The sequence below is a fragment of the Nannospalax galili genome, unplaced genomic scaffold, assembly GCF_000622305.1.
Source record: "Nannospalax galili isolate Female #2095 unplaced genomic scaffold, S.galili_v1.0 scaffold212, whole genome shotgun sequence".
Classification (NCBI taxonomy): domain Eukaryota; kingdom Metazoa; phylum Chordata; class Mammalia; order Rodentia; family Spalacidae; genus Nannospalax; species Nannospalax galili.
The window spans coordinates 1,918,595-1,935,730 of NW_008333884.1; the positions used below are offsets into that span (position 1 = coordinate 1,918,595).

The 17,136-nt window shown below is 49.4% G+C and overlaps 1 protein-coding gene across 5 annotated transcripts in view; it reads left to right on the forward strand.

The window, feature by feature from the left end:
• Abr (ABR activator of RhoGEF and GTPase) overlaps positions 1–17,136 on the forward strand; it is a 205,384-nt gene that overhangs the window by 108,848 nt on the left and 79,400 nt on the right. For 4 of the 5 annotated variants that reach the window (XM_029561434.1, XM_029561435.1, XM_008828743.2 and 1 more), the window contains exon 2: positions 198–382. In XM_029561434.1, the coding sequence (XP_029417294.1) occupies positions 198–382 (185 nt within the window). Of the gene's footprint in view, positions 1–197; positions 383–13,745; positions 14,514–17,136 lie in introns of those variants that run through there. The other variant, XM_008828745.3, reaches the window with a different exon arrangement.

The following is a 17,136-nucleotide window of genomic DNA, read 5'->3' on the forward strand; positions in this document are numbered from 1 at the left end:
TGAGCAAGTAGAGCCTGTGCCTGCTGGCGCTCCCACCCCCTCCCCAGGCCTGGCTGTGCAGCCCCTGCCCTGGCCCAGGGTGCATGGTGCAGCCAGGACCATGGCAGCTGGGGGCCGCCGCCGGCGCCCACTACGCTACCAGTCCTTGGCAGCCCTGGTGGAAGACTCTCAGTGGCCTTTCTTGTTCCTTGTCTCAGATTTCAGCTACGGTGCTGAAGACTACGACGCAGAGGGGCATGAGGAGCAGAAGGGGCCCCCCGAGGGCTCGGAGACCATGCCATACATCGATGAATCACCCACCATGTCACCCCAGCTCAGCGCCCGCAGCCAGAGTGGTGGGGACAGCATCTCACCCACCCCACCTGAGGGACTGGCACCTGGGGTAGGTACTCCTGATTTCTCTTCCAGGGAGGGGAAATAGGACAGTATGGGTAAAGTGGGCTGGGGTCTGCTTAGACAATGTTGCCAGCAGGGCTGGGGGAAGGTGGACCTAGGGTCTTGATACCCTGTCATCTAGCTCTATCCTTGGCCCTCTGGAGCTCAGGCTCCTCTTCCTCTACCTGCTACTTTCTGCTACTCCTCACCTATCTCCCTCTTCTGCCTGCTGTCTTCTTTGCTACCCCCTGGGCACCCTCATTCTCCTTTCAGCCATCTCTCATAGTCTCTCAGCAGGATAGGGAGGGCATTCTGGAGAGATCAGGCTCTTTTGTCTGTACCTGGTTGGGCATGACTGCACCATGGCCTGAGGACAGTGAATGAGTGGCTACTAACCCCACAAAACCAAATCTGGCTCCGAGCTCCCTGTGGGGTAGAACATGCTGATTCTGTAGTGTTCCCCAGAACTGAGGGCCTTCACCTCTGCTCTTTTCTACAGGAAAGGAATAAAGCCTAGGATGTCCACCTCCCCTGCTGCTAGTAGAGGCAGGGGCTCTCCTCTCAGAAGCCTTTTGTAAGGAATATTAACTATGCTGTAACAGGGAAAGGAGATAGGAATGTGTGGAGGGTTGTAGTCCTTATAATTAATGCTGTTCCTGGTGACAGGGACTGACTCTGGACCCAGCTCATCTGCATACGCATCTGAAATACATAAGCAAGCAAGACAAAGATTCCCTGGGGCTCTTTCTGGAGTTGGGGAGGAGAATCAAAGCCATTTGCTTTGGTGGTGGGAGCTTAGCATCACAGGTCCTTTTGGTCCAGCTTGTCATAGTGATTTTTTTTGGGGGGGGGTCTCTTTCCTTTCTGAAGCCCCCCCAGGGTAATATCACTGAGATGCTATGCAATACATTTCCCCTCTCTAAGGCATAGCACCCCTACCCCAGCTGGAGGCTGCCTGGGCTCTACCATTCAGAAGAACCCCCAGCTCCTTCCCACCCTCTGTAGGCTCTCACCCCCTCTTCACACACCAGGGTGGCTGTTATAGCCTTTGGCAACAAGGGCCTTGGCAACCAGCTTCCCACTTAGAGGAAGCCACATTGTTGCCATGGCAACAGAGGCCGAGGCACAGCTCCTCGTGGCTGCCAGGCCATGCAAGTTTGGGAAGAGATGGTGAGGGGCAGATAGGAGCTAGAGGGGATGGGTGTGGGTTTGACCAGCTTCAGGCTTCCCCTAGCCAACATTCTATGATGTTGCCCTAAAGAGGGGCCTGGATAAGAGACAACCATTTTGGCCAAGCAGGGGCAAGGTGTTTGGACTGATGGAGGAGAGACTGTTCTAGGACCAGGACTCAGTCCAACCAAGGGAAGGAAGAGAGAACTTGAATTGCTCCCCATCTCTGCCTTCCAGTTGGAACCCCCTCAGAGGCTTAGCCCTTACCCACCATGAGCAGTACAGGATGATGCACTGTAGAATCTCAATGCAATGACTGGTGTATGCATTCTCTTCTCCCCTCTCTGCCTTTTGCCTCTTATCTACCTTCCCTTCCCTCCTCACAGCTACCTTGCTAGAGTATTCATCTGAGGATATTTAGATTTCCTGGTTGAAAAGTCCTGCCCATGCTCTTTTAAAAAGTCATATGCATGGCAGGGCCATGCTCCTGCCTGGCACTCTGAGTAGGTAGCAACTTCACTTTGTGGCCATTGTGCTTGATGATCAGAAGGGGATAACTTGATTGGAAGACTTTGTAATGTAGAGTATCTACAGAGCAACAGTCCAGTGAAGTACTTGGGGCCCAAGATCCTGCTTTCACACTGTTAGTTTAGAAGCCTCACTAGATAAGATGAGGAGCTTTGATGCCACTTGGGGACAATCCTAGAGCTTCAGGCTACTGTAGCCCTACCTGGAGCTGCCTTCTGCCCTTTCTGCTGCATTACTGGCCCCACCTAGTGGACGCTGCAAGTATTGCTCTTTGCCATGAGGGGCCTGAAAGGATTCCTCTCCTCTTTCCAGTATTTGGGGTGTTTAGGTTTTTTTAAATTTAAAAAAAAAGGAAAGGTTTTTGTTCCTTGGCTGTGCTCATCTGACCAGGCAGGCCCCTCCCCTGCCTGGCTTCCTGTTAGGAACTTGGGAACAGAGAGGACTTTTGGACCAAATCAGACAATTGTTCTAAGAAGTCAGATACCTTACTTTTGGCACAGGCTGGCAACTGAATTTTCCACACCCAAATAGACAGCCAAGTTGTACCTGGGAACTCAGGGTTTGGTCTATGTATTAAAGAAACACAACCCATATGGGGTGTGTGTGTGTGTGTGTGTGTGTGTGTGTGTGTGTGTTTACAATTTTATATATGTCTTTATATATAGAGACATTTATTAGAAGGCACTGACTCATGAGGGTATGGATGCTTGAAGCCAGGAGAGTTGATGTATAGTTTCAGTCCAAATCCAGAGGCCTGAAAATCAGGCAAGCTGATGTTGGAAATTTTATTCTGAACAGCCATTGTTTCTGTCTGTGTCCAAAGGCTGGAAACATTCAGTTTGCCAACTCTAGCAGGCACACAGGTGGGAGTCCCCCTTTCTTTTTTGTTTTTTTGAGCTTTCTGTTTCTGAAGCTGCCCTAAAATTAGCTTTATAGTCCAGACTGAAGCTCTTGACCCTTTTGCCTTGGCCTCCTGAGTGCTGGGTCACAGATATACCACCATACCTGGCTGGGAAGAGCCCTACTTTCTTGGCCCTTTTGGGGTCTACTCAGGTTTTCAGTAGACTGGATGAGGCTAAGCCAGCCCACACTGGGGAGGGCATCTGCTTTGCTCAGTCTGTAGATTTCAATATTAATGGCATCCTAAACTACCCCACAGACACCCAGAACAATGTTTAGACAAATTTCTGGGTATCCTGCAGCCCAGTCAAGTTAATGTGTAAAATGAATCATCATAGCTGTACCCTCAGCAGCCCAGAAAATGAAAAGGATGGAAGCTTTGGACAGTTGAAAACATGCTCTCTGACTGTCAGATACTGAACAGTGTCATAGTGTCATTATATCACTGAGCCTCAGTTTCTTTATATCTGAATAGCACTAACTACTCTGAAAGGAAATTGGGAGGGATGACTGGGGGTAGCACTGGATATCTGAAATCCCAGCACTTGGAAGCAAAGACAGGAAAATTATGGGTTCTAGGCCAGCCTGGGCTACATAGTGACATCCTTTCTCAAAACAAACAAACAAACAAACAAAAACAGGACTTTTTCTCATGAGCTTTTAGAGGGCTAGGACTGGGAGTATTGCAAGGACCCAGGCTGGTAAATACATAAATACATACTCAAGCAATGAGTCTGCTTTTGTAGGCCACCTCCTTTCTGGGTCTGTCCTCCAAGTGTGGTAGTCCCAGGTTCTTCAATACTGGCAAGACTCCTCACTCCCCAGCATCCCTTGCTTTGCTGCTTTCATCCTGGTTTGTGCCACAGAGGTATCAGATGAACCCCAAACTCTGTCCTGCAGACCTTTTCTAAGTCTAAGTTGAGGAGGACACCCTGGCACAGGGCAGATATCACTGGATAGTAGGTGGCTCAATTCAATCTGGAGTGCCCAGTGTCCCCTGGGAAAGAGGGTGAGGACACTCCAACTCAGTTGCAACTTTCTCAGAACCACAGTCATACAGAAAATCTCATTCCCTATAGGCCTTTAGACTCCTGCCTCCCCTCTGGGGTGGTACAGGCACAAGGGATCCCAAGGCAGAGAGAAGATCTGAGTTTTGTTCCTCTTTGTTTTGCAGCTCTAGGAATGTCACCTTCTCTGAACTCATTTATTCATCAGTAAATGGAAGATTTACTGAGAATTTTTTCCCTCCTGACTCAAAACAGCTGTTATACATCTGCTATGAGATGTGGAGGTTGGGGACGGGCAGAATGCCATGTACATTATAAAGTCTATATGGGTGCAGACCCCAGCTGACATAGGTGAAGTGACCGTCATTGCCGTTGCCCTCCCTGCCCCCTCCAGCTATTTAGAGACAAGGCTGAGCCTCTCACATAGGTTACCTCATTTAATGCCCATGACATCCCTGTACAGTATGTGCTCTGTCTTTTGTTAAAATTGGGGAAACTGAAGCTCAGTGAAATGACGTAATTTGCCAGAGACTACACAACCAGTGGGACCAGTGTTCCATTTCAGCTTGGGTTTTTGTGAAACTTAAGCCTATATGGTGATCCAGACCCCTCTCAGAACACTCTTCCTTAGTGAAACTGACAGCTCGGCTGGAGGTGTACACAATTCCTGGGGGTTGTGTCTGCCTTTGGAGACAAGGAGCACTATTCTTGATCACCCCTTTGTGCCCCACCTCCATCCTAAATAATTTCCAGGCACCTTTGGGTTCTTGACATGTATTTGGAATTGAATTGAGTAATTCTGTGGTGGCCAGGGAGGACAGGGAAGGCAAGAACAGGAACAAAGCTGAGCAGAATTGCTTCTTCCTCCTTTCCTTCTCAGGCTGAGGCTTGGGATTTGAGGCTGAGAGGGTTGCTTCCAAGTGAACAGAGGCTATGTGGAGAGCTTCAGAGTTTGCGTTCTACTGTGTTCTCTTCACACTGCATTCCTCACCTGGAGATGGGAGGCACCATGGCAGAGACAGGGATGGACTCATCTTGTCAGCTTCTTGGCTCAGCAGCCTTGCGCCTGTTTCTCCCCTTTCTGGATCTGCAGCAGAAAGGATATTCATTGTCTCATGCATGTCTGTGCTGTGCTGAGAGCCCAGGGGCTTCATTGCCCTTAGTGGAGCCCCCATTGTATGCATGAAAAAAAACTAGGACACTGGTGGTTTTGTGCTGTGTCCACGCTGGGAAGGACCCTCTTTTACACCCCACAGTGCCTTCCCTAATGTCATCCCTGATGGCTGTACTGGCCTGACTGACCCTGCTCTCACTCTCACATCTTCTCCGGTCTTCTCCATTCTCTGAATAGCCTGCTGGGACCACAGTTCATGAATATTTCTCACCTGCAAATAAGGCTACTCTCAGTCATATTCATTCAACAAAGGTATGCTGATCTACAGGCACCCCATACATTGTGGATAGGAGGGTGGGCCCAGCCAGAACGTTCTCTGCCCTGGAAGTCCAGAAATTTTGGGCAAGTATGAAGGAGGAAAGAAGTGACTGATTCAAATAATGATTCCAACAGGTATTAAATTGCCCAAGTGCTGTGTCATCCTTAGTGTGTCCTCAAGCTCTGTATGACAGCCCATTCCTGTAAATCTATCACCCAGGAAGCTGAAGCAGGAGAATGTTTATGTTCTAGGCTGGCTTGGGCTCCTAGTGAATTCCTGGAGTCCACAGGTGAGCTGCTGAGGTCAGAAGTTCTGCACCCTTGGCTTTGTGTTCTCCAAGACCCCCAAAGAACCCAGCAGGCTCTTAAACTCTCTACTAGGACTAGACTATTTTCCCTGTCACCAAGCTTCTCCACTGGTGGTTGCTAGGGAGGCCAGAGCAGTTTTCTTCCTTTCAGAGGGAGAATGTGCTTTGTTTTGTTTTGTTTTGTTTTGTTATTTTATTGTTTTTTTTGAAACAGGGTCTCATTATGTAGCCTTGGCTGACCTCAAACTCACAGAGATCTGCCTGCTTCTGCTTCCTGAGTGCTGGAACTAAAGGCATGAGCCACCATACCCCGGTGAAAAAATGTTTTTATTGGCCTGTTCAGTAGGGTTATGTGCCAGTATGATGAGCCACATAGCCCTCACCTGCTGCCTTTTGTGGTAAGAAGTAGTGGAGGCTTTAATCCCAGCACTTGGGAGGCAGAGGCAGGCGGATCTCTGTGAGTTCAAGGCCAGCCTGGTCTACATAGTGAGTTCCAGGACAGCTGGGGCTACAGGGAGACCCTGTCTCAAAAAGACCAAAAAAAAAAAAAAAAAAAAAAAAGTAGTGGAGGAAGATTACAAACATATTCATGGCTTTTACTAAATGCCAGGCACACACTTGATCGGTCACTTCAGTCATCTGTACCACGTTGTGGGGTGGGCCCCATTCCTATCCCATCACAGATGTGGGCCCCAGGGTGCAGTGAGGCTATTCATAAATGCCAGAGTGCTTGTAACCACTGTCCTCTGCCCCTCTCCAGATAGGAGCCTTAGCACCCTTTTTACCTCTTTTGAGATAGTCTTATTAGTAAGTGGCCTGTTTCAGCCTCTTGAGTGCTGGGATTACAGGCCTGAGCTGCCATACCTTCTGTGTTATACCTCTTTCTGGCAGTATGACATTGGGCAACCCATCAAGCCTCAGTCCTCTGGACTGTAAATGGCGATAAATACATCCCATTAAGAAAGGCTGTTGCAGGGAGTAAGTAACAAGCAGTTGTGACAGTGTGAACTGCTGTGCCACCCAGTGAACCTGCTCTGGGGGTTAGTTGAACGTGAATCCCCTGGGATGTGAATCCCACTTTCTCTAGGGCCTCTGCCTCTGAAATGCTGGGATTACAGGCCTGTACCACCAGACCTGGCTCTATTCTTTGCATTAAAAAAAATATTACTCAATTAAAGTGAAAGAAAACTACAATATTTTGTGTTACCCTGGAGGGCAAGAAGAGAATAATTACTGTGAGATAAGATTTTAGTTAAGCTGTTCAGCAAGCCAGCCATGATGGTATATGCCTTATAATTTTAGCACTTAGGAGGTTGAGGTAAGGAGATTGCAAGTTTCAGGCCAGCCTGGGCTTCATAATGAGATCCTGTCTTAGTAAAAGATGCGGTGGAGAGAGTGAACTAGCGTGAGGACAGATGATGAGCTTCCTGTCATTGACAGGATGACCACAGAGGATGGTGACTGAGGTAGAGAAGAGATCCCATCCTTAGTAGTTATCTTTTGGATTGCCTTTAGCCCTAGGATCCCATTCCTAGATTGAGTTCCATAGGAACTATTGTCCAACCCAGGCTCAACTCATACGATCTTTGGAATGGCATCTGTTATAATGGAAAGGGAAAGCAGAGGGAGGAACAAGGGAATCAGGGAGGTGAGGAGTCCTGTTCCTTCTGTGACTGCGGTAACTCCACCTGTCCTGGCACTGCCCCTGGGACCTGCTGAGAGACTTGGGAAAGCAGGGACAGGCAGAGGAGAGAGAAGGTATTTCAAGCCAAGTAAAAGACCTGGAGGTAGGAATGTGCCAAGCCCTTTCAGAAGTCATTGCCACCAATGTGATGAATTGAGTCATCAGTGAGGGGCCAAGGGGCCAACCGCCTTTGTTTGGTCTTAGTGGCTTCCTGTTGAACACAGAGTGAGCAGTGTTTTAGAATGAGTGATCTGATGTTGGCTGAGGGTACACCAAAGAATGGTCATGTCTCTTACCTGGAACCCTTCCATACCTTCCCTTTGCCTGTATGGTGAAATCCAAAGCCTCTGAACCTGTCTGACTTGACCGCTTGACTCTGACTTCCTCTGCAGCCTCATCACCAATCCCCCAACTGGAATATGAACTCCATAAGAGAGAAGGATTTTGTTGGTTTTGTAACAAAGCATTTGCTCACAGCAGACCTCAGTGCTTCGAACTGCGCTTGGCACATAGGCGATGCTCAGTAAAGACTGGTTGAATGAAGGCAGTGAGATAGATAGCTCAGTGGGTAAGGATACATGCTGCCAAGCTAATGGCTTTGGTTGGATCCACAGGACCCACATGGTGAAAGGAGAGAATCAACTCCTACAAGTTGTACTTTCACCTCCATGCACATGCCTCCCACACAAACAAATTTTAAAAAAGATTAGTTGAAAAAAAAAAAGATTAGTTGAATGAATGCATGAATACTCATGTCCATCCAGCTAGCATCCAGTCCTTTGAGCCTCACAATCTTTTCCCTGTCTGTCTCTTAGTCTCCATCAGCATAGCTAATCCATTTATTTTTAAAGAGAGAGGGAGTCTCAACTCTCACTTTGTAGCTAGGCTGGCCTAGAACTTGGTATGTAGACCAGGCTGGCCCTAGATCTGATTACTATCATCTCCAGGGAGTCCCCCATGACTCCCCATTGTTATGTCAGATGCCCCTACTTGTGCCCTCCAACTCATCTTAAATTCTTAGTCATAGCACCATGTGTGTGTGGGGGGGAGGGTGTGATTGAACACAAGAACTGTACATGCTAACCACTAATCCTGTGACTGAGCTAAACCCCTGCTCTCACATTTCTTTTTAAAAATATTTTATTTATTACTTTTATGTGTATGAGTGTTTTGCTTGCATGTATGTAAGTCCAAGATGTGCATGCAATGCCCATGGAGGCCAGAAGAGGGTATCAGATCACTGGAACTGGAGTTAAGGACAGTTGTTGGTGCCCATGTAGGTGTTGAGAACTGAACCAGGGCCCTCTGGAAGATCAACAAGTGCTCTTAATCACTGAGCCATCTCTCTAGCTTACCCACACTTCTTTATTTTATTTTTATTATTTTTTTATTTTATTTTATTTATTTTATTTTATATGTGTGCAAGTGTATTGCCTGCATGTATATGAGTGTTCCTGTGTCGTGCAGTGCTGTGGAGGTCAGAAGAGGTCTTCAGATTTCCCTGGAACTGGAGTTAAAGATGGTTCATAGCCACCATGTGGGTGCTGGGAATCGAACCCAGGTCCTCTGCAAGAGCAGTCAGTGCTCCTAACCGCTGAGCCATCTCTCCAGCCCCACCCTTCTTTTTATAACTTCTTTATTTTGCTTGATTACATGCTTAAAATTCTAACTTAACAGAAATACATAATCTAGAATGTGAAAGTTTCCTTGATTTATATTCTACAGAGAACTGCTAAAAGTTGATTGTGCATTTCTCCTTATTTTTCCATGCATAAACTATATATTAAAATGAGATCATACTATTGGTAGTTATCTTGTTATTTTACTTGATATGACTCAGAGACATCTTGCATCCCAATAATTAGGGTCTACCTTATTCTTTTTTGTGACTATGTGGCATTTCATTCTGTGGCTATACTAGAATCGATTTTAACCAGCTTTCCCTCTCTCTCTCTCTCTCTCTCTCTCTCTCTCTCTCTCTCTCTCTCTCTCATTTTCTTTTTTTTCATCCCTTGGCATTACTGGGTATTGAATTTAGGGCCTTGTACATGCTCATATGTTAGACATTTGTTCTGCCACAAAGCTTATAGCTCCAGCCCTGACCAAGCCACTTTTTTGTGTTGCTGTTTTAAGATAGAGGTCATAGGCTACTGTATAGCCTAGGCAGGCCTGGAACTTGAAATCCTCCTGTCTTTGCCTCAGTTCCTGGATTACTAGTGTATGCCATCGCTATCGCAGTGATTCTAATCCATTTTGTTAAGCATTTGAACTCTTTGTAGTCGTCAGTGCTATATCACTTCAGTTGTTTTGTTTTTTTGGTCTTTTTGAGACAGGGTCTCCCTATCCTTTGAAATGTCTATTGCCTTGTAAGTCAGTCATATGGTCATTCTGCTCCCCCCACAACTGTTACCCCTATCAGCTCCTTGACAGCTTCCCCTATCTGCACTTATATTTTGAATTTGAACACAATGCATAGTAGGTATTAACAAGTGTTTACTGATTGAGTTGGCAAGGGAGTAAGAAGATGGAGACTGGGGTGAAGGTTGGGGAGGCAACCCATTGTAGGCTTTGAGGTGTGCACCTGGTAGATGTCAGAAGTCTCCCCCATTACTATGGGAAGTTCATGGTCCTTGTCCTTGATGGTACTGCTCCAACTGCCCCCTCCATGCTTATCCTGCCTCTTTTCTGTCCTGTGTTTCCCAAACCTCCTTAAGAACCCATTCGTAGGGTTGGGATGCTAGGATGTGGCATAGCATATGCAAGGCCTTTGGTTCTGTCTCTAGCACCACAAAAAAGGAAAGGAAGGAAGAAAGAAACCTTTTCTTTTGGGTCTTCCTTTCTTTGCCTGGAAAGCCTTCCATTTCCAGGTACTACCCAGAGGCACCAGGTCCACATCTCAAAGCCTGCAGTGGGTTGCTCCCCACATTCTCCATCTTCTCTCTCCTTTACTGACTTTATCAGCAGGTAATGTCCTGTGAAGCTTTTCTTTGGCATGATTAGTGCCTTTGTCTGCCCTATTTTTCATAATTCTTCACCTTAATGGTTTGAGAGTACACTGGTAGAAGGGCTTTGTCACACACTGATGCCTTCTTGGGGTTATGAATGCATACGCACCAGTGAGCAGGGAGATGGACAGATAAGATGAGGAGTCCCAATGGAATGTTTCTGTGGTTGTGTAGGTGTGAGATGTTCCAAGCCTGGTTGAGTCGTGGCTTTTGAAAAGGAAAAGAAGGAAGAGCCAGAGCACTTGGTAAGGGGGATGTGTGGGGCCCAGGGCACAAAGCCACAAGATGGTGACCCACTGATGGAAGTAGAGAGACCAGAAGGGGAAGCTGGGATGGGGAAGAGGAGGGGCTTCTTGGTCTGGATATGAGGAATTGATGGGCTGCTGCTCAAACTTCCAGGTGAGGAAATCTAGCTGCTTATGCAGGTGTCAGGCCTGAAGCCCAGTAAGATGCTGGGGCTATAGATGGCAGTTAGTTTCCTTTGGCAGAGCATTGAGAAGGGATTAGTTCTCCAAAGGCAGTGAGCAGAGGGGCTGGGGCCTGGAGCATTGAGCACATGACTCCATGTACAAGAGGCAGGAGGAAGCATCAGCTTAAACCCAGGGTAGTCAAAGCACCAGTATGTGGGCCCAGAGGCCTGAGGTTTTTGAGAAAGGCCAGAAGGCAGGGGCCAAGTAGGCTGCCTCTTTGGAAAGGAGGATCTGGAGCCAAGCTGAACAGGCAGAGTAGAGAGGACATAGGGAGGAAGCTCAGGTCCTGGGACTGCTTGAACATTGGAGAAGGAAAGGGAGGGAGCACCCTGGGGACTTGTGAGTCACTTCCCCTCCAGGGAATGACTGAGGGCCTCTGAGTGGAGCTGTGTGTCCACTGGAGGGGGCATTTTCTTTACTCACTGGAATTTCCAGCCAACTGGAGTGGGTGGAGTACTTAAAGCCTTGAATGTTTGAGGAGAAGCTTCTGTGAGGTTCAGGGTTTTAGGAAAGAAGTGGGTGTTGATTCTACCGTATGAGTAGGTATATGAGGAATAGGATAAGGATACTCTAAAATTAGACTGCTCAAGGCACCTTAAGTTCTCTTGGGTTGGGGGTAGGAATTTGAGAGGCCCATGGGGTTATAGTCCTTCTCCACTGCTGCCTGCTAGTCTGACCCATGCAGGCACCCCTTGCTGTGCACATGGAGCCCACAGGGTGGGAGACAGAAGAACCTGTGGCACAGGGCCCTGAGCTGGCACACTTGTGTACTAGAGAATGCCAAGCCTGGTTGTTCCCAAACCATGGGAACAGCCTCACCCGCCCAAACCAAATGAGGAATTGTGGCTAAAAGGGCCCTTCAGATGTGTCTTGGCTATTTATAACTCAGCCAGGGCCATGACGGGAAAAAACAGGGATGGAGAGAGAAGGTGGTTGCAGGGTGGGTAGGGTGGGGTATAGGGTGTCTTGGATCCTGGTGAGACAGATCTCTAAGCAGCACCTAGTAGTCTCAGGCCCCAAAGAGCCCATCCTGGGATCACTTCTCTCAGTCTGTATTTCAGCTTTGATGACAGGTTGAAACCTGCATCTGGTAAAGGTGGGTTTTCTACTATTGATAGAATGGCAAGAGTCCCTCCCAGACTTCAGAGTTACTGCAGAATTTTGAAGAGTGGGGTAAGAAAACACACTTAGTCTTTTCCTTTCTGTTCTCCCTCCTCAGCCTTCCACATGCTTGGAGGCTCCACAGACCTATTCTCAGCTGAGGTGCCCGGTGGAGCAGAGAGGAGTTTGGCACCACACAGGCCTGGGCTGTGACAATTTGCCTTCCTTGGAAATGGTCTTGGCAGTTTGTGTTTGACTCTGTTCTACAGCCATATGGTTGCCACCTGACAGGGAATGTGATGTGTGTGAGAGACTGGTCATAAAAGACACATGAGGTATTGATGGGTAGCCTCAGACACTGCGCCACCTGGTTTGTGGCACCTTAAGTTACACATATTTACAAAGAGATAAAGCAGTAGGTCGGCATATGAAACTGAACTTTATTCCAAGATGCTATATCCTATGAGGAGATGGGACAGAGGGGACACTAAGGAAACTCCTGCACATAAACCACAACTAACATTCCCTCAAAGAAACAACCAGTTGCAGAATAAAGGCAGTGCATAGGACTAACCCAGGGCAGAGCTAGGGTTTAGAGTATGTCATGCTTTTTTAAAAAATGTAAGTTACTTGTGGTTATTTTATTTATTTTTTTACTTGTGATTAAAGTCAGGAGATTAAGTATTCCCTGGACGTGGTGACACAGGCCTATAATGCCAGCACTCTAGAGGTAGAGGCAAGAAGAACAGGAGTTCAAGGCTAGCATGAACTACATTAAAACCCTGTCTTAAAGAACAAAGGAAAATCTAACTTGGCTACATATAGATACCTTGTCACAAGACAAAACTAAAACCAAAGAGAATCCAGATTTCTGCAAAGTTGAGCCTGTGTTTCTCTCGGGAGAGGGGTTGCTGGAGCCACGGTGGTTTCTCTCGGGAGAGGGGTTGCTGGAGCCACGGTGGTTTCTTCAGCTCACTTAGGCCCTCCCTGGCCCCTTCCTTGCTTTATCTGAACGCTTAGCATGCTAAAGATTTGCCACAGTTGCCCTGGGTGTTGGGTTGTGAAAGAGTTTCCTCAGCTGGTCCTAGACTCCTCCCCTATGAGAATAGGGGTGTGTGCCTCTAAAGGATCAGGGCCAGCAGACCAGGATGTGAGCTTCATCCTCTGCATGACTTTAGCTTCTGGGATATTGAAGATCTGAAGACGCTGAGGAAGGAGCAGACAGGGTGGATAATACCACCTGTCCTGGATTGTGTGCTCTGGCCTTACAGGGCTATCTGTTGGGGGAGGCTCCCTGTGGGCAAAAACTACAGCAAGAAAGTGGCATTGCCAGCAGCATCCATACACGATGGGGCACACGGGTGTTGTCTAGTGGCACGTGATCAGGACCCTGGCTGGAACTGTGCCCCCCTGGGCATGAGGCAGGCCAGGCCACTTTTTACAACGGCTGATTCACTCCATCATGGTGCAATGGCAAATGTGGTCTCTCACCGGCACTGGGCCTCCCCGTTGCAAAGGTGTTGGAGCCTGAGGCCGAGGTGCGAAGGGGGGTTCTGGCTTGTGCCGGTCCTCCCTTGGAGACGTGGGTCCGGTGCTTGGAAGGTGTCTTCCCAGGAAACTGCTACCCTTTGCCCCCGGGCTCCAGCGAGAAGTTGTAAATAAAGCCTGTCTCTGGGAAGCAGACCTTCCCCCCCGCGCCCGCCCGGCCTATCTGCAGCCTCCTCCCTCCTCCTTCCTCCTCTCCAGAAGCCTCCGCCAGCCGCTCGCCCGCCCGGTGACCACAGAGGGAACAAGCAGCTCCACCTCACAAGTCAAGACGTGCATTTCCTGTGCATTCGGAGCAAACGCGGACCTCCAGAAAGGGCGGGCTCTGTGGGGTTGGCGAGGCAGCGCAGCGCCGGGCGCGGGGCAGGGCAGCTGGCCTCTGGGGCGAGCGAGCTGGAGGCCGGGGCTCCGCCTGCGCCGGGCCGCGCGCGCTCGGGGAAGGGCCGTGGAGGGCGCTGGCTGCCGCCGCCCGCCACGCGTTGGTCCGGTGGCAGCGCTGGGACCTGGGACCGCGTTGGCCTGGCCGGGCTGTCCGGAGGCCCTGCTTCCCCTTTCGCAGGGTGGGGACGCGCGGGAGGTGGGCCCGCAGCCCGCACAGGAGGGCTGGAGAGCAGCAGCAGGAAAAGGTTCATAATGGAGCCTTTCATCGCGAGCCGGTGGCCGGGTGCCAGGACTGACTCCGCGGAGGCCAGCATGCTGGTGTAGGCCTGCCCTGCCTGCGTGCTTCCCCGCCCGCGCGTTCCCTGCCGGCGGCGCGGCGGCGGCGGCAGCTGCTGCTGCTGCTGCCGCTGCCTCTGCTGCTGCCGCTGCGTGGACCCTGCTTCCTGTTTGCCCTCTGCGGGCTCCGGCTGCCATGGAAGAGGAAGAGGAGGCAATAGGCTTTTTGGACAAGGTTCTGGAGGATGAAGATGTGTTTCTTCTGGAGGAGTGTGAACTGGGAACCCCGACCAGCCCCGGCTCAGGGTCCCCCTTCTTGGTGGCTGTGAAGGTGGGAATGTGACACGCCCTGGATGCTTGTGGGGAGGGCGGGGGCAGGGCTGGCAGCTCCTGACTAACGCTGAAGCCGTGTTTGGGCAGAAATGGCTGATGTGTGCACAAGCCTCATGGCTGAGTGGAAGAGCCTAACAGCGTGAAGATGGGCTGGTGCGTTCCAGCGAGGGGATCGAGGGCTGTACTGTCTCAGCAGCTGTTCTTGGGGGAGAGGTGCAGTGCCCGCTTGCCCTGCACCAGTTGTCCTCAGGGGCAGTGACTGCAGCTTCCCCTTCAGTCAGCTGTGCTAGGGGTTCTTTTGGCAGTGACATGAGTCACCTGGTGGCCTGTCAATGATGTGAGCCCACTGCCCCCAGAGGAGCTGGCTGCCTTGAAACTGGTGGCCAATAATTCACTGTTTCCATGGCAACCAGAGGATAAGAGTACTCATGAAGTGTGGCCAAGGGAGCCACCCCTTTTCCTAGGAGAAGATTGGCGACTTGGTACATCTTGTCTAATGCAAGTGAGCATTTAGGAAGGTTGAGAGTCCGAGATCACTGAGCTTTCTTGAAGGAAGAGAATCAACTGGAGAGCGTCGGGTAGGTAGGCACTTTTCCCAGGGTGGGCATAGGCAAAACTAGCCCACAGAGAAGTGGTTGTGTCCTTGCCTTCTTTCCCGTCTCACTCTCCAGGAACAGCTTCCCTAGGAATGTTGGCTCTGGTGTGGCACAACACACAGGTCTCCTTCTCTAACCCGGAGCCACCTTTCTAAGAGCTCTAGTCAAAAGCCTATTGCTCAGCTCCTCTCTTCTGTGACTGTGTGGAAGGCCTGTGAGGACTGTGGCAGAGATTTTACTCACTATAAAGCCAGGCTACCTAACACCTAGGGGCCCTAGAGGGCCTGTGTGGTGCTCAGCCCATTCCTAGGATTAGGTCTGTGAGCCTTCCCTTATCCTAAGGTCTTAAGCCCTGCCCCACCCACACTACAGTGTGACTCCAAGGAGGAGCTAATGGAGATAAAAATGGACTGCAGACCCAGGTTAGGTAGGTGGCTGATGTGCAGAGTTGGGGTGGAGCAATGGGTGGGGAGCTGCAGTGGGAAACTGGCGCCTCCCCCTTCCCCCCATTCGGTGATCTAGTGCTGGCTTAGAGTATTGGACCGGGGAGTCACAGCTCTCATTGAGTCCACAGAGATCTCTGCACTTAAATATTGGCCAGCCTCCCCACTATGACCCAAGAGCATGCTGGGAGTTCAGCAGTTGTGGGATGGCAGGTCTGAGGTTCCTAATGGTCTTTCTCTCAGAAGCTTCCCAGCACAGGTGTGATACCACTCATGTGCTGCCCACCCACCCTCTGGATTGTGGCTTGTAGCTTGATCTTAGCCATGTTTCATTCTTCTCTGATCTGTAGGCATCTATCTCCTCAGTGATGTCCTGGTCCCATTAAGGGCAGTGACCATGTCGTGCTCACCACTGACCACTGCATGGTGCTTGCTGTATGACTGGTGCCAGTGGGAGGGAATTTGTGGAATTACTGTGGTTTGTTGGGGCCCACAAAATGTGTACCAAGTTCCAGGCCTTGTTTCATCTCAGAGGCAGTCTCAGGAGGTGGCATATGGCTGCCAAAGGGGATCCTGGACACAGTATGCCTACCCACCCCCCAGGTCCCCATGATACTTGGCTAGTCTTTCCTTCTCTTTGCTGCCACAGTGTTTCTGGAGTTGTCTCCAGCCTGGGAGCTTCTTCCTCATCTCAAACACCTCCAATGACCCTTTCCTCTGCCAATCTTGACTTTAGAAGAGACATAGATCAGGGTTGCAGAGAAGTGGAAAGAAAGCTCATCAATTCATTCAGCAAGTGCTGTCAGGTTGTAGTCTAGTCTAAGCACTCAGCCTGGTACCATGGAGGAGACAGGTGAACTGGTCCTTTCTCACAGAGTCCTGATTAAAAGATCAGATACACAGAAAACAGCAAAGTATAGTAAGAAGGCAGGCTATGAGAGGCATCCTAAGAGTACCAAAAGCCAGGTGTAGTAGTGAATGCCTGTAACCTTAGTACTCAGGAGGGTGAGATAGGAAGAGTGCCTGCCTGGACTGTGTAGTGAGTGCCAAGTCATTATGGGCTATAGAATGAGACCCTGTCTCAGAAACAACAGTCCCAGATTCAGAGGAGGAGAGAGACCACTTCTAATTGAGTCAGGGCTAGACTAGGTACATGTATGCACATTTATGTGTGCAACTAAGGGGCCTTTCTGGATGACGTTCTCCATGTCCTAGCCATAGACGGTCTTGGCTCACTCCTCCATGGCAGCTGGTAGGAAGCCAAGGCAATTTGCTCTTTGCTATTACTTTACTTCAGGAGTACTTACCTTAAACAGTAGTTGTGTTACTGAGCATTTGCCCAGATGCCAGTTTTATAAATCCGTCCTGGTTTCACTGTAATTTCCAAGGTGCCTTATCTAACTGCAGGATAGTTGCAAAGCTGACAGCAGTTTTCTCCAGAAATATAACTGGAGTTTGTTGCATCTCACAACCCAGCTTCCTTTTGAGGAGTTAATGATCTGTAAAGTCATAATGCAGACACTGAGAGCAACATCACATCCCATCTATAAAATGGTATATACTTTCCAAAATTTTTCACACA